Below are 24,732 nucleotides of genomic sequence, written 5' to 3' on the forward strand. Positions count from 1 at the left end.
TGGGTGTGTCTTGATTTATTTGGGTCTGTATTCAATATTGCCCTATAAGCTTTGTTTTTCTCTCCAGCAAATATATCTTAATATCTCTGCCAAATACATTGTGAGGTTGTTGATATTCCTTACATATCAGGTGTTTTATTCATATTTTCCTGCAGTGGCTACTATGTAGACAAAACACCACTTCCAAAGGCAGAAAGGCAGCATGGTTCTTTGTCTCAGAAGGCCTTCATTGGAAAAGACATCTATCTATGAGGATCTATGAGAATTAAAAAATAAAAATAACGTTCCACTTAGCCACCCCTTTCTTGAGACTTTGTCCAACAGGAATAAAAGCGTGTGTCTTTAAATATATACTCACAAAACACATGAGTGTTTATGGCTGTATTGTTTACAAGAATAAAAAGCTGGGACTAGAGTGAATGCCCACAAATGTGGAAATGATTGAATACATTAGACACTGATGCACGATGGAAGGCTATACAGACAGTTATCATTCTGAAATGAATTACAGCGATTTCAGCGGACTTGGCAAGATTCCAATGAAGTACTTTCTGAGATCAGAAAAATCAAATGTAAACCAGGCAGTGGTGGTGCATGCCTTTAATCCCAGTACTCAGAAGGCAAAGGCAGGTGGAGCTATGTGAGTTCGAGGCCAGCCTGGTCTAGAGAGTGAGTTCCAGGACAGCCAGGGCTACACACAGAAACCCTGTCTCAAACAAACAAACAAACAAAGCAAAGCAAATCTGTCGTGATGATTTTGTGGAAATCACACCCTTGTGCATATATATCTACATACACACATGCCGTTGGCATATAGCAGTAAGAATTTAGAGATGTGTGCTTATATAAAATACATTTAATGTACTAACTTGTGAGCATGGAGGAGGTGGGACGCTGAGACTGTTACATTAATGGAAAGTGTAGCTCAGACACATAATTGTTTTATAGGCTTTTATGTCCTGAGCTGGACACTTCATCTTAATAATACTGTTTTAATGGGAAAAAAGAGAATGTTCCTGAAAGCTGGACCGCAGGGTATTATGAGACAGTGACACAAATAACAAACATTGATGAATAATTCAAATTATAGTTCTTTTGTACTGAAGTGGGCGGTTTGCGGTTTCCTCAAGGGCAGGGAAGTCTTCAGTCATGTTTTCACACAAAAAGAGTTTGCATTTCCTCAGCAAAGTCCAGTCCCAGCAGGGTGAGGAGGCAGACACACACACACAAGGACATACATGCAGATGTCTGTATGTGTGCGTGCATGAACAAGTGTGCCCACACAGCGCATGCATGCACATGCACACACAACAACATGTGTTCATGGGCACATGGGTGTGTGCTCATATACTCACTGGATATCAGGTTTTCTGAGGAATCTGGTGTGTGTGTGTGTGTGTGTGTGTGTGTGTGTGTGTGTGTGTGTGAGAACAGGCTGACTTCAAATTTGTGATCCTCCTGCCTCAGCATCCTAAGTATTATATGTATGTACCACTACATCCAGCTCAGTGTTAATCTTTTGCGCTGGAAGAGACCCAGAGGTGATTTCTTTCACTTAACATCTCACAGGAGACCAGAGTCAGGGCTGGAGACAATGAGGAGACTTAGCCAAGGTCACATGGCTGACTCTTTTGAATCTGAGCAGGAGGCGAGAGCCCTGGGTTTCAGGAGCCCCCATTCTAATGCGGAGACTCAACACAGCCCACACAGTAGGAATGAAGGCAAGGGGAATCCTATTGAAATTCATGGAACTTCCAGGATAGAATGGGTTAGAAAGAAACCATTACCTGCCTGCACATATGGGCTTCTGGGTCAAGGTTATATGAGTGCGTTTTGTCTCCTGCTGGTGTGTGGGAGTCCACAAGGTTTTTACCCAGCAGGGCTGCATTAGGGGATGGCTGGACCATGTTCATGGTCACCAGGTGTCTGGGATGGTCTGCACTTGGCTGTGCCGGGGGTGGGAGGTGGGGGGGGTGTCTTTTGCTCTGCCCCTTGGCATTCCTTTAAAAAGCCCTTTAGTAGAGACAGAAGGGGCTGGTGGGTTTGGACCCAGGCCCTCCTGAGGCTGTCCTGTGTTTTCTGTCTCTCTCCTCTGTCCTTCTCTCTACAAATTCCTCATTTCTCGCTGCTCGAGAGTACCCTGGGGGAATAAGAGGGAGGTGGTCTTCCTCACTGCTGTGGCGCTATGGCTGCTTCAGTCTTGAGATGGGGTATTGTAGGTGAACCTGTGTGTTTGATCTGAACACTCTTGCCTGATGTGTAGTTAATAAACAGCAATTGTGGGTGTGTGCATGGGAGGGACTGGGTAAGGGAGATGTTCCATGAAGAAACTCCTCATAGCTGCACTTGGTGGACACACCCTATAGTATACAGGGCAAGTGTACTTACTCAAGAGGCCTCAGGGTGTCCCGAGGATTACTTTGATTCTTCCAGTGACTTAGTGAACTGTGCCGTCCAAAAGGCTGTGGCGGTTTCCAGTCTGTGTTTTGGCAACATTCTGCTTCTTCTTTTCCAAGAATTTTAGTGTGTTTTTTTTATTGAAGCCTTGTTGTGCAATACAAGAGCTTTCTCTCCATAGTTCCTCTTTGTGGAGTAAATGCTCAGGGACAGTCATTTGTTGATAATCATGTAACAAGCACTACCCTAGGAGCCAGGGATTCAGAGATAGGACAGGAGCTCATGGTAGAGGTGCAGAGGTGCACCTCTCAAATGATGACCAGAGTTTTCTTAAAAAGAAGAGGAAAAAGATGTGTATGTGTCTCTGCGTGTCTGTCTGTTGTATGTGCATGTGGGTGCCACATTGCCTGATATGGGTGCAGGAAACTGAACTCCAGTTCTCTGCAAGAGTAGCAAGTGCTCTTAATTGTGAGATATCTTTCTAGCCCATAATCGGGATTTTTTTTTTTTTAAGGGAAAGAAGTTGATCTGTACAAGGCAGGCATGTGGGGTGATGAGATTACTGAAGGCTTCTCAGAGGAGGTGACAAGCAGGGGTTTGTTGGATGGCTATGAGTTCCCAGGCAGCTAGGAGGGTCATCAAGAGGAATGGGTACTGCAGGAAAGAAGGCATAGCATGAAGTCCAGGAATGTCTAGCCTGGATGACCAAGGAAGGGCAGGGGTGCTTGGAAGGGAAATGTAATGAGGGGGTCTGGGGAATGTGGAACTGAGGTTTTAAACTTGGGCTAGGAGATACCCTCAAGGTTTTTGTCTGCTGTTTAGGAGTTAACCTGTCCCATGCAGATACTTGTGTACGTCACAGACTGACTCTGACAGCAGACTGGGTATATGGAACTTGGTCCGAGATACGGATTTTTACTCACACAATTAGAAAGCACACACAGTCTGTGTCTTAGTTAGGGTTTCTGTTGCCATGAGGGGACACCATTGTGGTGGTATTGTGTTCCCCAAAATATTATGCACCGTAATAAACTTATCTGGGGTCAGAGAATGGAACAGCCACTAGATACAGAGGCTAGAAAATGGTGGCACTCACACCTTTAATCCTGGCCTTCTGGAGGCATGGATCTCTGTGAGTTCAAGGCCACACTGGCAATAGCCAGGCATGGTGACTCATGCCTTTAATCCCAGAAAGCGAGCCTTTAATCCCAGGGAGGATGGCAGAAAGCAGAAAGGTATATAAGGTGTGAAGTCCAGAAACTAGCAGCATTGGGCTGGTTAAGCTTTTAGGCTTTTGAGCAGCACAGTTCAGCTGAGACCTATTAGGATGAAGACTCAGAGGCTTCCAGTCTGAGGAAACAGGATCAGCTGAGGAACTAGCGAGGTGAGGTTAGCTGTGGCTTATTCTGCTTCTCTGATCTTCCAGCATTCACCCTAATACCTGGCCCCAGGTTTGTTTTTATTAAGAACTTTTAAGATTCCTGCTACACACCATGACCACAGTAACTCTTATAAAGGAAAAGCATTTAACTGTGGTGGCTCACTCACAGTTCAGAGGTTTAGTCCATTATTGTCATGGTAGGACATGGCAGCATGCAGGTAGACATGGTACTAGAAAAGAAGCGGAGAGTTCTTACATCGTGACTCACAGGCAACAGGAAGTGGTCTGAGACACTGGGTGTGGCTTGAGTATATATGAGACCTCAAAGCCTACCTCCACAATGACACACTTCCTCCAACAAGGCCATCCCTAATACAACAAAGCCACACCTCCTCCTAATAGTGCCCTTTGGGGGCTATTTTTTTTTTTTCAAATCATCACAGCCAGTAAACATACTTTGTAGATCTATAAGACAGTCCAGAGTGATTTGCTGTGGCTTATATAATCAACAAGAATGGGAAATGTTTAACTAGCGTTTTCTGGGCTGATGATGTATTTATCCTCACAGGTGATACTCTCTGGAATCATTGGATTGACAACTTGGAAAAGGCCTATGATACTCCTGGTATGTACAGATCATATGACATTATTCTTCATAAAATATGAAGTACATTTGAGTAAACTGTTGAAATTCTTAAATGGCCTTGTTCATTAAAAAATAAGTTGACAGTAGATACTTTAGAAGTAAATATTCCTGTAATAATGATGATGATGAAAGATGATAATCTCGATGGTTTATGATTTTCTCTAAGCTCTGTATAAATCTAGAGTTATACATATATTTCTTGTTCCAGAATTAAATTCGTTCTGAAGATACAATTGAAAAACAATCTGTTTAGGGCTAAGGAGATGGCTTAGTGGGAAAGAGTGCTTGGTTTGTAAGGAAGAAGACCTGAGTTCAGATCCTCAACAACACACAAGAGCTGGTTATGGCCATGTATACCTATAACTCCATCATTGAGGGCTGGAGATAGGTGGATCCTGGGTGATAGATGGCTGGTTGGATTAGTTGGAATGATGAGCATGAGGAGCAGTTCAAAATATAAGGTGGATAATGATGGAAGAGGACACCTGACACCCTCCTCTGGTTTCTACAAGCGTGTGCACAGGTGTGAGTGCACACATGCACGTGTGTGCGCATACACACACACACACACACACACATGTCTGTACACTATGGATAAAAAAGTGGAGGAAATGATATAATGAATACAAATATATAACTTTTTATTGTTAGGATAATTTGGTTGGACAGTGTCATAATTTTGTTTCTGAGATTTGCTACATTGTCTCTTTAGCCCACAAATATTAATTTTCTTAATATTGCAGACATTGACTGATGACTTTGTCCTTCTTTTGCTGTGGTAGAGCTGAAATTAATGTTCCAAAATGAACCACTGTCCAGTGTCCAATGGCGATGCAAACAATCTGCGTCTTTGCCCTTTGTTTTTACCTGGTGTGGGAGTTTGATTAGGAGAAGATGACAAGAAACAGATAAATAGCAGTGAAGTCTGTGTCACTGCCAAGTTCAAAAGAGAGTTTAGGAAATCGACTTCCATTGAAGAGTATTTAAAAGTGTATTACACATGGTAGCTTTTTTCTTCCTTTTCTTTCCTATCTCCTGATATAGGGTTTAATTCTTTCCAGAAGTCATTTTTAAAATTGATTTGTTTTATGTGTGTGTGCGTGGGTGGAGGCTAAAGACAACCTTGGTGGCACCCTCAAGAACTCTTGTCTCCTTTGAGACTGTGTCTCTCGCCGAACCTGGAGCTACCCAATTAGGCTAGAGTGGCTGGTCAATGAGGGCCTTCCTTTCCCGGCACATGCCATCGCATCAGCATTGGGACCAAACTCAGGTCCTCGTGCTTGGAGAACAAGCATTCTACTGACTCTTTCCAACCCCAAGAGTCCTCCAGGGTAGGTTATGGGAAGCCACTTCCAGGACATGGCGAAACAGCCATGTAGAATGTAGAATACATGTGTCAGTCACAAGTCTCTACACTGCTTTGAGAATCTTGACCTCCATCCAACATGTTTTCAGCTCCTCAGTTCACATAGGCAACATTTTGTAGCTCCATCATTCATTACATTTAGTGAAACACCTTTAAAATATTGGAAGGAGTAAGTTGTCAGTGTAGTGTTCAATATGTTGGGCAGCAGGACAGGAGGGAAGGAGGTGGTGGATGAGGCCACGGCTCATAGCTGAGGTGTGTTTTGCTGCAGCTGTCTGGGATTAGTTGCTGCAGGAAATTTTTGGATGGATGGTGTTCTGTGTTTGTATTTGGCTAGAGGAATGACCTTTGCGGTATTGTTTGTTATTTGGTCAGCATTAAAATACTCAAGTCTTTAAAGTGAATGAAGATTAAAAAAAAAAAAAAACTCTCCTGATATTTGTATTCTAAAAATTCCAAATAATAAAAAGAATATGAGCATGCATTCTAAATAGAGTTCAAGAAAGCCCACACTTGAAGGCATTTATTCTTGAATTGCTATCATTTGGAAAGGTGGCTTATATATTCATTATTGAGCACTAACAAGTGTAGGTGAAAATGACCTTAATAAAAGTCATTTTCCTTAACTGCTTTTTACTCTACTTTTTTCATCATTGCTCAAAAAAAAAAAAAAAAATCTATGGTTTGTTGTAAAGTTGTACCCAGTGTGTAGGTCTGGGAGTTGGCCTGAAGATCTGTCTGTCTTTGAATATCTAATACCCACATACAAAAGCTGGGCCTGGCTATGCATGTCTATAACCCCACGTTGCGGGGCAGATGTAGGCAGAGCCTGTGAATTCATTGGCCAGGCAGCCTTGCCAAAATGATGATCTTCCTGCTCAGCGACAGGCCCTGGTCAAGGCATTATGGCAGAGAGTAATAGAGGAAGACCGTACTGTCCTGCTGCAGCTTCCATATGCATATACGTGAACACATGCACTGACATTCACATATATGTACCACACACACACCACACATGGAACGTACAACATGCATAACACCCAAAACAGTTGTAACCAGTGTGTACATACTCTTATGTCCTGCCTTTCAGTTTACTATGAGTTAGTATTAGTTAATATTGTTTCTCCAAGTGTCAACCATTATTTCTAAACAGCCTTCTATTATATTTCATTGCATCATTCATTTTTGCCCTATAGTTGGGCATTTGAAATTTTATATTGTAGTGGTAGAAGATCGCGTAGAGATTGTCACGGTGCTGGTTAGCTTTTGTCAACTGGATACAAACAAGTGGCATCTGGAAAGAGCGAACTTTGAGAAGATGCCCCCATCAGATTGCCCCATGAGCATGTCTGTGGGGCATTTCCTTGATTGATGATTGGTGAGGGAGCTCACTGTGGCCGGTGCCACCCCTAGGCAGGTGGTCCTTGGTTGTAGAAAGCAGACTTAGCACGACATGAGGAGCAAACCAGTTAGCAGTGTTCCTTCATGGCCTCTGCTCCAATTCCTGCCTCCAGGTTCCTGCCCTGACTTCCCTCGGGGATGGGGTGTGACCTGAGAGGAATAAGCTGAAATAAATCCTTTCCTTCCCGAGTTGGTTTTGGTCAGCATTTTGTCACAGAAACAAGCAAACTAGGCCAACTGTAAAATGTTAATCAATATTAACTTATAATAAATGATCCTTTTTTAGGACTTGTACTAGGCAAGGCTGAGTCTGTCAGCCAATAAATTGGGTCTCAGTCACTATGCTACATGAAAACCCCGTTTTACATGAATTTTAGTAATATAATGTTATAGGCAGGTGTGGTAATGCATGCCTGTATTACCAGCACTTAGGAGGCTGAGGCAGAACTGTGGAGAGTTCAAGGCCTGTCTACACTACATAGCAAGACTTCCTCTCATAAAGGTAACCAGTGGCTTAGAGATGGCTTAGTGTTTCTTACAGAAGACTCAACTTCCGTTCCCAGCACCCACACCAGGTGGCTCAGAGCTGCCTGTAACAGCAGCTTTAGGGGATAATCTAATATCCTCTTCTGGTCTCTGCAGGCAACCCCTCCCACCACACACACATCACACACATGCATGTACCCACACAGAGATGCACACGCGCGCGCACGCGCACACACACACACACACACACACACACACTTAATAAAATAGAATCTTTTAAAAAAGCCTCTACCAAAAAAAGCAACTGGACACACACACATACCCCTATAATAACCTGCATTAAATACATTATGTTAAGAAATAAAAACAACGTGTGCAGAAAGAAACCGGAAGTGCCAGTCACATGTGCCTGGAAGTACTCCTGGCTCCTCCTGTGAGCCATACAACTCCTGACCTTTGTGAAGCATAGTTTCTTCTGTACTGAGGGGATACTTTGGGATACTAGGAGCGGATTTACCACCCCTTCCCTTGCTGTATATTTTACCCCGACCCTCTTTCTTCCCTTCCTTTCTTGCCCAGCCTCCTCCCCTGCTTCCTGAGTGTTGGAATGTGCCAAGGGCTAATGTTGGGAAGAGGCCTGGTTTTGTGAGAGAAACTAGTGGCACCTTTTGTTGTTGTTTTTTTCAAGACAGGGTCTCATGCAGCCCAGGCTAGCCTTGAACTTCACATGTAACTGAGGCTGGCCTTGCTCTCTGTATACTCCTGCCTCTGAGCCCCAGTGCTGGGATTTTAAGAATAGTCCAGTGCACGTGCTAGGGCAGTGTTTTGCAGATCTGGTCTCAGCTGCCCAGGTTTGGCACCTCCTGGCTTTAGCTCTCGTTCTCATACTGGGCACTGTCTGCCATGGGTCTTTCTTCCCCTGGCCCAGTGCTTGGCTGCCGCCTTCTCCGCTGGCTCTCAGCTCAGCAGTCACACCTCAAGGAGCACTGGCTACCCCAATGCCTAGTTCCCACACTCCAGAACTGAGTGTGGTGACCTGGCCCAAGACCAGTGGAGGCAGCCTGCTTAGCCTGTGGACCGGCTGCTTAGCGTTTGCCATCTGTCTCTCCAGGAGACGGTTAGGTGAGGACAGGAACCTTCCCACTTGCCCCCTCCATCTCTAGGGCCAGTTCCAGTTTGATCATATGCTTTTGTGGCTGTGTGGGGGTTGGGGCAAGGTTGGCCCGTGTCCAGCGCCTTGTGAGGCCAGCTGTCCTCGTTTTCAGTTGTGTCCACACCAGCCTGGGACACGTGAGTGTTCCTTTGTAAGAAGCAGCTCTTTCGTGTACCCTCCCCTGTGATGGTCCTTGTGATTATTCCAGGTTGTTTATTAGCTTGAACAAAAGAGGGTCACTTTGCCCCAGTTCCTTCAAACTCAGGTTTGCATGAAAACCCAGGACTTCATTCACTGAACACTCTTCTTATGTTGGAAGAGTGCTCCCATGTTCAGGACAAGAATAATACTGGAAAATAGGTTTTTAAGAACTCGTTATTGTCACTAGGGCCAAGCGTGGGCCTTTGTGTAGTCGTCTAGGCTGAATATTTTCCACAAAAGACTAACATTTTCTATGTTTAAAGTATATTCTTATTTTTTCTACTGTTTATTCTTTTTCGATGTCACCAAAAATGTTTTGTAGTTGTCTGAAAATCAGACTGTGTTCTAGAAACGGCCTCAAAAATTGTCCTGTGCAGGTGCCTCAGTTAGTAAGTGGAATTGTCCTAATTACCTGTTGTTCTTTGGTGGTATATTAGTGAGAATCAGCACTCTGGAAGTCCAGCTGATGACTATAGTTTTGGTTGCTTAGGAAGTGGTAATTGGAACGGTCGCTGCTTTCTTGTCTGTTTGGAGTAGACGGGATGCATATGCTCTTCAAACTGGTGTACGAAAGGTTCTGTTCTAAGCCGGGCAGTGGTGGTGCACGCCTTTAATCCCAGCACTCGGGAGGCAGAGGCAGGCGGATCTCTGTGAGTTCGAGGCCAGCCTGGGCTACCAAGTGAGTCCCAGGAAAGGCGCAAAGCTACCCAGAGAAACCCTGTCTCGAAAAACCAAAAAAAAAAAAAAAAAAAAAGAAAGGTTCTGTTCTTTAACATTACAAAAGAAGGTCCTTGGTGGTGAGATGGATCCTGACAACCTGAGGTAGATTCCCCAGGATTCATATGGTAGAAGAATAGAACGTAGTCTTGCAAGTTGTCCTCTGACCTCCACATGCATGTTTGACATGCCTCCCATTAACAAACAAACAAACAAACAAACAAACGTACGTATGTCTTGGGTCCCATGTGGTTATTTTATTTTATTTGAATAGATCTCATTATTTAACCCTGGTGGCCTGGAACTCACCATGTAGACTAGGTGGCCTTGAACTCACAGAAATCTGCCTGCTTCTGCCTCCTGAGTGCTGGGATTGAAGACATGTGTCACCATGCCCAGCAGGTTCCATGTAGTTGGTTCTCACTTGTAGGTCCCCTAGATTATACCTCACGTCAAGGATAAGAGACGGTAACTGCATGACTATTTAACAACGACCCTTCAGTTGCTCTAACTTCATTATTGTAGTGGTTAGAACAAAATGGCTTAAAGCATTCTTTTCTCCCTTCATTCACTCAGTGAGTTAGGTTGGGGAGGGGGCTCTATTCCACGAAGCCATTTGAGATCCATGGCCCTTCATCTGTTGCGAGAATCATGGGGAGCTTCGGTACTTGTTCAGAGTGGCTGATGACTAACCTCTGCGACTGGTTAGCTAGAAAGAGTCATGTCATCTTTCCTAATGTCACGAGGAAGTGGAATCCAAACCATCACATGCAAGTGAGGATTCTCTACATGAGACTAGACGTGCTCTGGGGGCTCTTTGGCCCTGCGGTAGGCTGGTTCATTCAAGTACGCTTTGTGGCTGCCCGTAATTTAGAATGAGCCCTTATTATTTCACAGTGCATGAAACCTGGATTTAATGCTGACACATTACCACTAATTATTAGCTACCTGTGGGGGGATCTCTTAATTGATGTGTCTGTGAAATAGGTGCCTTAATTCAGAACAATATTTTGAGTCCTTCATGCTGTACTATTAGAGATTCCCAGAACCCTCCTTAGTTATTTTGATGATATTTTAATTTCAGATGGGCATTTCAACAGGCCATCATAAGCTCCCTTTGTGTAAGTTGTAATTCAGTGATCATACACTTTCCTTCCTTCCTTCCTTCCTTCCTTTCTTTCTTTCTTCCTTTCTTCCTTCTTTCCTTCCTTTTTCTTTCTTGTTGTCATTTTGAGATAGAGTATCATATATCTAAAGATGACTTTAAACTTCTGATCCTCCTGCCTCCACTTTCTGGGTTCTGGGACTATAGGCGTGTGCCACCATGCATGGCTTTATTTGGCACTGGACGTTGAATCCTGGGTTTCATGCATACTAGGGAAGCATTCTACAAAGTGAGTTGCATTCCTAACACCTCACTCTGTTTTTTAAGGCATAAAAGTATCTGGATACCTGGGTACAGTGATGCTCAATTGTAATCTCAGCTACTTGGGGGACTGAGGCAGGAAGATCACAAGTTTGAGGCAGAACTGCATAACTTATAGTATAGTGCTTGCCTACTAGGTTCTAGGCTCTAGGTCCAATAACACACACACACACACACACACACACACACACACACACACACACAGGAGGCAGGGGGCAGAGGTTGTTCTTGCTCTTCAGAATTATTAATGGTATATTCTTGTATGTCTATAATGCTTAAGAATTTACCAGGTAAGTGGGGGTGTCTCTGACTCTTTTGCCTGCTCTTGGGACCCTTTGGGTTGCCTCGTCCAGCCTTGATATGAGGGTATGTACTAGTCTTATTGTAACTTATTGTACCATGTTTGGTTGATATCCCTGGAGGCCTGCTCTTTTCTGAAGGAAACCGGAGGAAGAGTGGATCTGGGGGAGAGAGCATGAGGGGGAAGGGGCTGGGAGGGGAAACTGGTCAGGATATAATACATGAGAGAAGAATAAGTTAAAAAAGGAGAATTTACCAGGTTCTCTAGCGTACAGATTCTCGTGACAGTTATGTCACTTTGGTTCGTAGAAAAGGAAGCGGTGGCTCATGGATGACTGGCTTGTCCACTTCCTAGCCAGAGGATACATTATTAGAAAGAACCTCCATGTTCTGATCCTACTTGGATGTTCTTCCCATTAGCCTGTTTCACAACCTCCTAGGTTAGCAAAATGGTGGACCTCTCCCTGGGGCTGACAGTGGCTTCTTTTGGGCATGAAATCTAAATGTAAAAAGGTGCTTTCTTACTCTTGCCTGTGTAATTCCTTGTAAGTCCGGGACTGACAAAGCTGTGGGCATTTGATCCTTCTACCTTGAAGAGCCAGACCACAGTAACACAGACAGCACAAGGTGCACTTTTGCCTCTCAGACCTGTCGTTTTCAACGAGTTAGTGGCCCAGGAAATGGCGGACTCAGCCCTCTCTCTCATTTGTACAATGGGAATGCAACTGCCCCTTGGATTATAAGGAAGAAAAGGTATAAATGCATATTGAAACTGAAATGGTAAATGGAATGCAGGGCAAGCCTATTATATATTTTTAAAAAATCATCATTGAGGAAGCCTCCAAGAAGATCTGGCCTCTTGCTTTGCTGCGTTACTGCATACACACTTAGGCTTGGTCGAGGCACCTGGGTTCAGGTGCGATGGCAACAGAGCTTTGATTTCCTTCTCTGATCACCCCTGGAAACTGTGCGTGGGGAAGATCCTGGGTCCTCAGAAATAAAGAGCCCTGCAGTCACTCTCTGGGTGGAATCTAGGTCCAGGCAGTGGCCTGCTTTGCAAAGTGACCTAAGCCAGTGTGGCTGCGTTCCAGTGATCAGGCAGGGTTTGATAGCAGCAGGTCATCGCTGGAGCTTAGAGATAACCTCTTTGTTAAGCCAGCGAGAAGGAGGCCTCCATCAAATTCTGCTATAAATACTCATGTCCATTAGCTACCAGACCAGAAAATAGTCACACGCCTCCTGAAGTTTGAAACACACAGAGCTAAGATTTTATGCCGGCTGCATGGGACAGGGAGCAGAGCCGTGTTGCTACAACCGCTTGTCTCGAACACTGTGGTTGATTCTCTGAGAGCCCATCGATCACACACGTAAAGCTTTGTCCCTTCAGTCTACTTCAGAAGGAGAAATGCTTCCTTGACAGCAGATCTCGGAAAGGACGAGGGAACAGGTGGATAGTTTTAGGGTTCTAGCTTGGGCTCTGGCTGGCCTATTGGAAGATGGGTTTTCCAAGCCAAGGTCTGGGATTGTCCAGAAACTGGATGTGTCAGAAGAGCTGTGGGCTAGTTGGCCAGAGAAGGGTCCAGATGTAGAACCTGGCATGTCGGCTCTAAGTCATGGTACATATGCGGATAATTGGTTCACAGTCTTGCTTGTGAGGAACGAGTATTACCCAGAGAAAGCAGCTAAATTATTTTTGTTGTTTTTAGTAATGTTCAAAATATTGTCAGAAATGGATAGCCCAACCTGGAACTGGTCAGCTCAGGGGCAGGGATTGAGATGTAGCTCAGTGGTGGAGTGTCTGAAACAGCAACTGGCTGACTCAGGGACAGGAACGTCTGTGGGCTTTTATTCTACCGAGAACCGCTTGTAACATCTTTCATATTAATTAAATGAGCCGATGATTTCACTAGCCACCCCATTTCCCCATTTGCCTTTCTGGTTTAGCAAAGACACCTAATGTTGTTGGAAGATAAAATGTAGGTAGGCTTCCGGAGTTTGGCTTTTCTGATAAGAGCTACCTGGTGGTCCTGGAATATGAATTCCTGACTGCCCTTCAAGTGTAACTCGGCCAGCCAGTGTGTGTGTGTGTGTGTGTGTGTGTGTGTGTGTGTGTGTGTGTGTGTGTAGCACCACACCGTCGGTGCTGAAGAGCATGAAAGGAAGGCTCCTTCCAGTCCTTTGTCCTGGCTTTCTAGGGTCCCCTGGACTATCATTATTAAGTTCTGAAATGACTTTGAGGAAACTACTGCAGCTTCTGGGTGACTTGGGACAAGAAGAGAAACAACTCTGGTTGGAGGACATCTTAACATAGGTCACTCATTGATCTGTGAGGAGTTACACACAGTATGGAGGGTGCCGTCGTGTGGGGCTTCTTCCCCTTCTAGAACAAATGACCCACCCCACTGTGCCGCTCTGACAAGTGCAGTGTAAGGAGGGATGGGTTTATTTGGTTCACATTTCCAGGGTACGTTTATTATGTTGGGGAAGTGATGACACAGGAACTTGAGGCAGCTGGTCCCCTTTGTCTGCTGACGGAAGCAGCCATAGGAAGGGCCACCTACCTTTAGATGAGGTCTTCCCATCATAATAAACTTAGTGTAGAGGATGCCTCACAGTCTCCTAGGGGATTCTAGGTCTTATCAAGTTGACAGTATTAACCACTTGGGGAATCAGTTTAAATGCTTGCATTTGCACGGGCATTTTCTGACAAGGTTTTCAGGAAACTGGAGTAGATTGGGAATGGAACAAGGAAGACTTACTTTCTGAATTATGCTGGAGACATTGCGAGAGGAGGCCGCACAGAGTTATACTTCGTTTAGTCCTTGGCTGCTCAGCATCTTCAGCATCCTAGACTTGGTGCCTCCATATTAGTGAGTCCTGTGAGAAGCAGGACCATCTCCTCCAGTAGTGGATTCTCCAAGGCTACACGCTTTCCCTTCTGAGCATTGGCACCAGTGGGTGAGGATGTGCCCCTACCACCCTTTGGAATGAATGCATGCTGGGGTTTCCTGTGGAGCATCCAGGGCACTTTAGAATCCATGGGGGTGTGGAGGGCAGCAGGAGTGCAGGGCTGGTGCCAAGGGGCCTGGTTTTCATGTGTGACCTTGTTAGAGGTCCCAGCACTCAGTATCCTTGGCTCCCTCTCAGGTTTCCGTGGATTTTGTGAGCTACCTGATAGCCTTGTAAGAAATGCCTTCTCTACTTAGGAAGCTGAATTAGCTTCTCTTGTTAAGAACATAATTAAGAACTCTGGCTGTACATGACAGTGTTTTGTTTTCCCCTCATGAATTTAATATTAACTTTATTATATATATTAAAGTTCAAATGCAGATCTTTTTAAAAATACTGGGCATTTATGGTAACTCTGTTCTCAGGGGTGTGCTGATACTGGACTGTATCATTGTGGGTGCCTGGCTTAGGTGGGATATGCTGGATAAGCAGTTTAAGAGCTCTTGGGTGGTCATGGCAAGACGTTGCACCATGAAGATGCCCAGGGTGGGGGCTGTTAGGGCCCTTTAGTGATGAGAAAGGGTTGTGTGGATTAGTGGGTATTCCTCACGCTATTGGAGGATCCAGGTCTGTACTGGGTCCCCCAATTAGTTGGGAAATTCTGGGCATGATAGACTACCTCTCTGAGACTAACTCCCATATACTTGTCATCTATCTCTGTCTGTAAATATTTTATTGGTCTGTGTTTCAAACCCACTCCTGTGACAAAATGCCTTTTAAACAGGGGATGCAATATGTACTCTTCACTGTCAACTTAACTGGGCTTAGAATCACCTAGAAGACTGAGGTATACCTTTGGGTGTCAGTGAGAGTGTTTCCAGAGGATTAATTCCGGGGGGAGGACACAGTCTAAATGTGGGTGGCACCAACTCGACACAAGCTAGGGTCGTTTGGGCAGAGGGAATCTCATCTGAGGAAATGCCTCAAACTGGCCTGTAGGCAAGTCAGGGGAGGGATTTTCTTGATGAATGATTGATAAAGGAGGGTCCAGCCAAGCGTGGGCAGTGACACAGTTGTTCCAGGATGGTGTAAGAAAGATAACTGAAAGTGAGCCAGCGAGCAAGGTTCCTCCTGGTCTCTGTTTCCGCTCTGCCTCCAGGCCCCTGCTTTTTCTGGTTTTTTTTTTTTTTCCTGTCCCTTTATTGAAATAGATCTTTTTTCTCACATAATATATCCTGATTATGGTTTCCCTTCCCTCTACTTCTCCCAGTTCCTCCCCACCTCTCTTCCCATCCAGATCCACTCCTTTTCTGTCTCTCATCAGAAAACAAACAGGTTCCTAAGGGATAATGATAAAATAAAACAAAAACAAGCACATCAAAATTGGACAAAACAAGCATAAGGAAAAGATCCCAAGAAAAGGCACAAAAATCAGAGATCCCATCATTGACATATTCAGGAATCCCATAAAAAGACAAAACTGGAAGCCATAATATATACACAGAGGACCTGGTGCAGACCTGTGCACACGGCCTCAGTCTCTTGTGAGTTCCTATGAGCTTGGTTCATGTTGATTTAGCGGGCCATGTTTTCTTGGTGTCCTCCATCCCCTCTGGCTCTTACATTCTTTCTGCCTCCTCTTCTGTGGGGTTCCCTGAGCCCTGAGAGGAGGGATTGATGGCAACATCTCCTTTAGGGCTGAGTGTTCAAGGTCTCTCACTCTCTGCATAATGTCTGGTTGTGGGTCTCTGTATTTTTTTTTGCATTTATTATAAGAGGAAGCTTCTCTGATGATGGCTGAGTAAGGCTATGAGGATAACAGAATGTCACTAAGAATAATTTTATTACTATTTTTTTTGATGGCTGTGCAAGGCATTGATTTATGAGTATAGCAGAATGTCACTAGGAGTCATTTTATTGCTATTTATTCCCCCATTTGTTTAGAACAGTAATATTTGGTTTTATCTTAGGTCTCTGGGATATCTAGTCTTAAGTTGTTGGTCACCCAAGCAGTGTGGGGTATGGATTCTATCTCGTAGAACCCTAAGTCAAATTAGATGTTGGTTCCTTATACAAGCTTTGTACCACCATTGCACTAGCATATCTTGGAGGCGGGACACCATTTGAGATCCTAATGTTTATAGCTAGTTTGGTGTTTACATTTTTCTTTTGGCGGTTTGCAGAGTACTTTCTTGTACAGAAAACACTAGAACATGGGGTGAAGGGCCTATGTAGTCACCAGCTTGACTTTCCCATGGTCAATAAGTTTGTGTAGATGTTGTCTTCAGCCATGGGGCCTTGCTGTCAGTTTGTGGGGTGCAACTTATAGTGTTGGCAACAGCTTGGGTTGTTTGAGGGTTTCCATGGAACCCCTTTGGCCAACAACTCAATTAGATGTAACCCAATCCTGGTACTGGAAGCTTCATTTGGTGACAAGAGATGGCCAGTTGGGGCTCTGTCTCCATCATTATCTGGCCATTTCAGTTAGATCACCTTTATATATATGTATATATTTTGGGAATCTTATACCATATTAGTAGGTGTTTCCATGCTACCCCTCAAATGCCCTTAATTTTAGCTGTCTCTCCCTCTATTCCCTCCCCATCCTCCTTTCCTCTCCTCTTCCCCACTTGATGTTCCTGTTACAGCCACCCCCCACAATCCATCCATAACTATCTATTCTAGTTCCTTTTCCTAACAAGGTCTATCTGTCCCCACTAGTCCCTTACTCTATTCCTAACCTGTGTGGTTATACAGATTGTAGCTTGGTTATCATTGACTTAGCAGCTAATATCTACATATAAAGTGAATACATGCCATATTTGTCTTTCTGGGTCTGAGACACTTCACTCAGGATGATTATTTTTCTAGTTATATCCATTTACTTGCAATTTTTTTAATGGTTGAGTAATAAATACTTCATTGTGTAAATGTACCACATTTTCTTTATCCATTCTTCCACTGAGAGACATCTAGGTTGTTTCTAGTTTCTGGCTTTTATGAGTAGAGCAGCAGTGAACATGGCTGAGCAAGTGTCTCTGTGGTAGGATGAAGTGTCCTTCAGGTGTATGCCCAAGGTAGATTGATTCCCATCTTCCTGAGGAACTGCCCCGCTGATTTCCTTAGTGGCTGTACAAGTTTGCACTCCCACCAGCAAAGGATGAGGGTTCCCCTTACTCCACATCCTTGCTAGCATAACCTGTCACTTTTTAAAATTGATCTTAGCCATTCTGACAGGTGAAGGATGAAATTTCAAAGTAGTTTTGATTTCCATTTCTGAAATGGCTAAGGGTGTTGAACATTTCTTTAAGTGTTTCTCAGCCATTAGAGTTTCTTCTTTGAGATTTCTGTGAAGATCTTTACCCCATTTTTTTATTAATTAAATTTATTCATTTATTTTATATGCTGACCTCAGTTTCCCTTCCCTTCTCTCCTCTCATTCCCTTCCCCCAATCCACTCCTCCTCTGTTTCTGTTCAGAAAAGGGCAAGCCTCCTGTGGATTTCAACAAAGCATGGCATATAAAGTTAAGGTAGGACTAATCTCCTCCCTTTGTTTTAAGGTTGGGCAAGGCAACCCTGTATGAGGAATAGGTTCCTGGAAGCCAATCAAAGCATCAGGGACAGGCTCTGCTCCCACCACTAGGAGTCCCATAAGTAGGCCAAGCTACACAAGTGTCAAACATATGTGGAGGGCCTAGGCTGGTCCCATGCAGGCTCCCTGGCTGTCTGACCAGACTCTGTGAGCTCCTATGAGCCCAGGTTAGTTATTTCTGTGAGTTCCTTTGTGATGTTCTTGACCTGCCCTGGCTTGTACAATCCTTCCTCCCTCTCTTCAGCAGGATTCCCTGAGCTCAGTCTAATGTTTGACTGTGGGTCTCTGCATCTGTTTCCATCAGTTGCTGGATGAAGCCTCTCTGATGATAATTGGGGACGTCATCAATCCATGAGTATAGCAGAATATCATTAAGCATCATTACTCTGACATTTTTTTTTCTAATTGTGTTTAATTTTATCCTAGGTCTCTGGGCCATCCAGCCTCTGGGTCCTGGCGCTCCAGGCAGTGTTGGTGGGGTGGGCTCATTCTCGTGGTATGGATTTGAAGCTGGACCAGTCATTGGCTGGCACTCCCACAATCTTCCTGCCCCCCGTACTTATCCTCCCCACTCCCGCCACACTTCTCATAGGCAGGAAAAACTGTAGGGGAGCAGGAAGTAATATGTCAGGGCAGAAAAGGGTATGTAAGGCTGGGGAAACAGGAACTCGCTATCTTTAGACTGAGGATCTCATCGAGGTAAGCTGGTGGCTAAAGCAGTTCAGCTGAGATCTGTTAGGGTGAGGACTCGGAGGCTTCCAGTCTGAGGAAACAAGACCAGCTGAGGAGTTGGCCAGGTGAGGTTGGCTGTGGCTTGTTCTGTGTCTCTGATCATTCAGCGTTCATCCCAATATCTGGCTCTGGGTTTTTTTTTATTTATTAATAAGACTGTTTAGCAATTTGTGTTATAAGAAGCAGTCATTAAAAGTCTTCCAACCAAAAATAGCCCAGGGCCAGATGATTTCAGCACAAAATTCTACCAGACTTTCAAAGAAGAGCTAATACCAATATTTCTCAAATTGTTCCACAAGATAGAAATAGGGGGAACATTGCCAAATTCTTTTTATGAGGCCACAGTCACTCTGATACCCAAACCACACAAAAACTCAACAAAGAAAGAGAATTACAGAGCAATTTCCCTCATGAACATTGATGCAACAATACTCAATAAAATACTCAAAACCAAATCAAGGAATCCAAGAACACATCAAAAAGATCATCCAACATGATCAAGTAGGCTTCATCCCAGAGATGCAGGGATAGTTCAACATACAAAAATCTGTCAATGTAATCCGCCATATAAACAAACTGAAAGAAAATAATCATATGATCATCTCATTAGATGCTGAAAAAGCCTTTGACAAAATCCAACACTCCTTCATGATAAAGGTTTTAGAGAGATCAGACATACAAGGAACATATCTAAACATAATAAAAGCAATATACAGCAAACCAGCAGCCAACATCAAATTAAATGGAAAGAAACTCAAAGCAATTACACTGAAATCAGGAACAAGACAAGGCTGTCCACTCTCCCCATATCTATTCAATACAGTACTTGAAGTCTTAGCTAGAACAATAAGACAACAAAAGGAGATCAAGGGGATATAAATTGGAAAAGAAGAAGTCAAACTTTCACTATTTGCAGATGATATGACAGTATACGTAAGTGTCCCCAAAAATTCTACCAGGGAACTCTTACAGCTGATAAACACCTTCAGTGAGGTGGCTGGATACAAGAGTAACTCAAAAACAAACCAACCAACCCAGTAGCCCTCTTATGCATAAACGATAAAAACAGGCCGAGAAAGAAATCAGGAAAACAACACCCTTCATAATAGCCATAAATAAGATATCAGAAGCTGGAAAGATCTCACATGCTCATGGATCAGTAGGATTAGCATAGTAAAAATGGCCATCCTACCGAAAACAATCTACAGTTTCAGTGTATCCTCATTGTGTTAAAATCCCAACACAATTTTTTATAGACCTTGAAAGAAAAATACTCAACTTTATATGGAAAAACAAAAAACCTGGGACAGCTACAGCAATCCTGTACAATAAAAGAACTTCTAGCAGTGTCATTATCCCTGGTTTTCCCCTATTTTTAAATTGTTTTTTTGACATCTAGTTTTTGGATTTCTGTATATATTTTGGATATTAGCCCTTTATTGGATGTGTAGCTGGTAAAAATCTTTTCATTCTGTAGTCTGCCACTTTGTCCCACTGATGATGTCCTTTCCCATGTCTGTTAGTTTTTCAAGACAGGATTTCTCTCTGCAGCCCTGGCTGTCCTGGAACTGCTCTGTAGACTGTAGCTAGAGTGTTTCTTTCTGGGTCCCACCAAGCCCCAGCAGGCCCATAGGCCCACTTATAAAATAAACATACAGACCCTTATATTATTTAAACTGCTTGGCCTAATGACTCAGGCTTCTAGCTATCTAGTTCTTACATCTTAAATTAACCCATTTCTATAAATCTGTACCTTGCCACATGGCTCGTGGCTTAACAGTATCTTACATGTTGGTACTCATGGCGGCGGCTGGCAGTGTCTCCCTGCCTCAGCCTTCCTGTTCCCAGAATTCTCTTCTCTGCTTGTCCCACCAATATTTCCTACATGACTACTGGCCAATCAGCATTTTATTTATACAGAGTGATATCCACAACAGTAGACCAAGCTGGCCTTGAACTCATAGATCTCTGCCTACCTCTGCCTCCCAAGTACTGAGATTAAAGGCATGCACCACCACCACCTGGCTTGCTTTTTGGTTTTATGAGGTCCTAGTTATGAATTGTTGATCTTAGTGCCTGTGCCAGTGGTGTTCAGTTCAGAAAGTCTTTGCCTGTGTCAATTAGTTCAAGGCTATTCCTCACGTTCTCTTCTATCAGATTCAGTGTGTTTGGTTTTATGTTGAGGACTTTGATCCATCTGGAGTTGAGTTTTGTATAGATTGGGAAGTGTGGATCTATTTGGATTCTTCTACATGCAGCCGTCCAGTTTGACTAGCACCATTTGTTGAAGATAGTTTTTTTCCAGTGTGTATTTTTGGCTTTTTTTTTTTAAATAAAAAATCAGGTGTCCATAGGTGTGTGGATTTATGTCTGGATCTTCAATTCAATTCCAGTAATCAATGTCTCTGCTTTTGTGCCAATACCATGCCTTTTTTTTTTTTATTACTATAGCTCTGTAGTACAACTTGAAATCAGGGATGGTGGTACCTCCAGCAGTTCTTTTATTGTTCAGGATTTTTTAAGCTATCCTGTTTTTTTTTTTTTTTTTTTTTTTTTTTTTTGTGTGTGTGTGTGTGTGTGTGTGTGTTCCGTATGAATCCGAAGATTGTCCTTTCAAGATCTGTGAAGGATTGTGTTGGAATTTTGATGGGGATTGCACTGAATCTGTAGATAGCTTTTGGTAGGATGACCATTTTTACTGCCTTAATCCCACTGATCTATGAGCATGGGAGATCTTTCTATCTTTTGATATCTTCTTTAGTGTCTTATAGTTTTTATCATGCAGGTCTTTTACTTGTTTGTTTAGAGTTTCCCCAAGATATTTCATATTATTTGAGGCTATTATTAAAGTTGTTGTTTTCCTGATTTCGTTCTCAGACCATTTGTCTTTTGTATATAGGAGGGCTACTTGTTTTTTTTTTTTTTTTTTTTTTGAGTTAATTTTGTATTCAGCTACTTTACTGAAAATGTTTGTCATCTATAGGAGTTTCCTGGTAGAATTTTTAGGGTCACTTATGCATACTATCATATCATCTGCAAATAAAGATACTTTGATTTCTTCTTTCCAATTTGTATCCCCCATCTCTTTCAGTTGTCTTATTGCTCTAGCTAAGACTTCAAGAACCATATTCAATAGATATGGAGAGAGTGGACAACCTTGTCTTGTTCCTGATTTTAGTGGAATTGCTTTGAGTTTCTCTCCATTTAATTTGATGTTGGCTGTCGGCTTGCCGTGTGTTGCTCTTACTATATTTAGATAAGTTCCTTGTATCTCTGACCTCTCTAAAACCTTTATCATGAAGGGGGTGTTGGATTTTTGTCAAAAGTCTTTTCTACATCTAATGAGATCATCATGTGGTTTTTTTTCTTTCCCTTTCTGGTCTTGAACTGTTTTATTCATTTCCTTCCACTGTTCATTTATATTTTCATAGATTTCTTTAAGGGACTTACTCGTTTCCTCCTTAAGGAACTGTATCATATTCATAAAGGCCGTTTTAAGGTTTTTTTCTTGTGATTCAGCTATCTTTTGATACTCAGGGCCTGCTGTGGTAGAGTTACCAGGCTTTTCTGGAGACATATTGTCCTGGCTATTATTGGTTATGCTTTCACACTGACATCTAGGCATCTGGGTCTGGGGAAATTGTAATTCTAGGTGCTGATGTCTAGTCCTGTCTTTGTTGGGTGGGTGTTTGTTTTCTTGGTTTCTGTTGCCCTTTCTGGTTCTTAGAAGAGTGTGGTGGCTGTGTGTTGCCTAGTAGAAAATTCTTCTGGGATCCTGGTAGGTGTGGCTGCTAAGGGTTCTAGGTAAAATGTGTTTCTATGCATTGGGAGCTGACACTTAGAAATGGGGATGGGCTAGGAGAAGAGAGGCCTGAGTGGGTTCCCAGGAGGGAGAAGGCAAGATGTTCCACCAGGATCTGCTTATTCCCCTGGGAATGGGGTCAGAGAGTGAAGGGAGGCTGCAGCAGGTGGTCCCAGCTATGGGGATGAGACTGGGGAATTGGACTTAGAGGAGAGGTGAAGATCTGCAGCTAGTCTACGTGCCAGAGTGTCTCAGCTTCCCTCAGTGGTGGACAGTGATCAGGAACATGGAAGCCAAATAAACTCTTGCTGCCCCAAGTTGCTTTTGGTGGTGGTCTTTATCATAGCAATAGAAATCAAACTAAGACACACTTACTTACACACAGTAAGAAGAGTAACAAATATAAGGGGAAAAATCCACTTTTATTTATCAAAAGAAGAGCTTGTTAGCCTTCTTACTCTTTTCAAAAATAAAAGCCAGGACTCTGTATATTTCTTCTAGCACTCAGATCTGGTGATGTGCCCCTCAGTTAACCACTGTAAACTCAGGTTGCCTTGTGCTCATCCACAGTCCCTCCTCTCCCTCTATCTAAAATAGTTTTCATTTCCTCTACTGGTGACTTTCTAATATTAAATTGTATTACATGCTTCTATGTCTTATGTAGCTGCTTAGCTTTGCATAGTATCTCTTGACTGTGTCTTTTATAAGAAGAAATTAGCCATTTCCCCTTCCTTTCTTCCTTCCACTCCCCAGTTATTGATAATAACATTATTATCATTATACTGTCATAGTACTGAGATTTTGCTTTTCAAGTCTGTTATGTCATCCAGATCTTGCCTGTACACCATTTCTATGGCAGAGATCTATCCATGGCATTTGTAGCATGTGCACGATGTGAAGGGTACTGTCTGAGGGAGCTAGGAGCAGATTCTTTGCTTCACATTCACCTTTAGGAGAGATTCCAGTTGTTCTCACATCCTAGAGTCTCTTAGATGATCTAAGCAGGGCTTGCAAAGCTGTTATTGAAAACCCATTTTGCAGTCCTTAGCTGATCTCTGCTCCCTGCCCTCCCCGCCCCCCCCCCCCTCAAACCCTAGGCCTATAAATAGATTAGGGCATAAAGAGACAAATGTTTTAGAGAAAGTTACTGGATTGTGGTGGCATTATGAGTTCCTCCTCCCCCAAGGGGGTACTTAGAGATAAGTACTTGGAGACCTGATATGGGTCCCTTGGTGTTTGACTATGCCAGCATTGTGCCTAAAAAGGCTGGTTGGAATGCCCTATGGCCTCAGTTGGTAAACAGCTGTGTATTCACAGCCCAGGCTCTAGCAAAATGCTTGTAGCTGGCTGGCTGGACCTGCAGGAGAGTGTTGGCCTGGAGTGAGGGCCCTAGAGAAGTGGGGAGATCACAGGAGAAAGAGGCTGGGCTTGTACTTCAGATGCCAAGACAGGGACTGTGGCTCAGCAACAGGTGTCTCAGGAGCCAATGGGGGCTTCGTGGGTAGAGAGTCCCAGACATGCTAAGATGGATGATGATCATTATGTGATTAATCATGAGACATTAGCAGTCACAGCAGACTGAGAAGCAGAGACAGAACTTAGGAAGTAGGACATGGCAATTGCTCCTGGCCCTTCCCATGCAGCCATGCTTATTTCTCACAGTAATGAGCCTAGTGCCGAGGAGAAAAGCCAAAATTCAAGTGAAACTCCGAGCTTTCACTGAGACACAAACATGGGCATGTTAAGGACTGAATTTTAATTATGGCTTGAAGCGATCAGAGTACATTTTTCAGCTTACATTGGGAGAAAAGTTAAGGGCCTGGCCTTGAATTTCATCTAAGCAGATGAGAGGCGGGAAAGCCCACAGAGCAGCCTCTGCCAACACTGGAAAAGGACAGGTGACCTGTTTCTCTCAAGTCCGGCTTGTGCGCATTGTTTCCTGTGACCAGGAGCGTGACGGGCAGAGAGCAGGAGATGCAATCTCAGGTCACTCAGGGCAGTAGTGTTTGCAGCAGCTGCGCCAAACACACATTCATATTCTTGTTTCTTCTTTACTCAGTAGACGTCATATTTTCATTGGCTTCTGTCTTGGACCGTGACTTTTCTGTTCGTCACTTTTCTTTGGCTCTGTTAAAACACCACGACCAAAGGCCGCTTAAGGACCAGAGTTTCTGTCGGCTCA

At 43.6% G+C, this 24,732-nt stretch overlaps 1 protein-coding gene across 1 annotated transcript in view; it reads left to right on the top strand.

The window, feature by feature from the left end:
• Positions 1-24,732, top strand: part of Entrep1 (endosomal transmembrane epsin interactor 1) — a 64,656-nt gene that overhangs the window by 7,846 nt on the left and 32,078 nt on the right. The window contains exon 2 of the mRNA XM_059259572.1: positions 4,347-4,403. Coding sequence (XP_059115555.1) covers positions 4,347-4,403 — 57 coding nt within the window. The remainder of the gene's footprint in view (positions 1-4,346; positions 4,404-24,732) is intronic.

Source organism: Peromyscus eremicus, chromosome 1, assembly GCF_949786415.1.
Source record: "Peromyscus eremicus chromosome 1, PerEre_H2_v1, whole genome shotgun sequence".
Lineage (NCBI taxonomy): Eukaryota > Metazoa > Chordata > Mammalia > Rodentia > Cricetidae > Peromyscus > Peromyscus eremicus.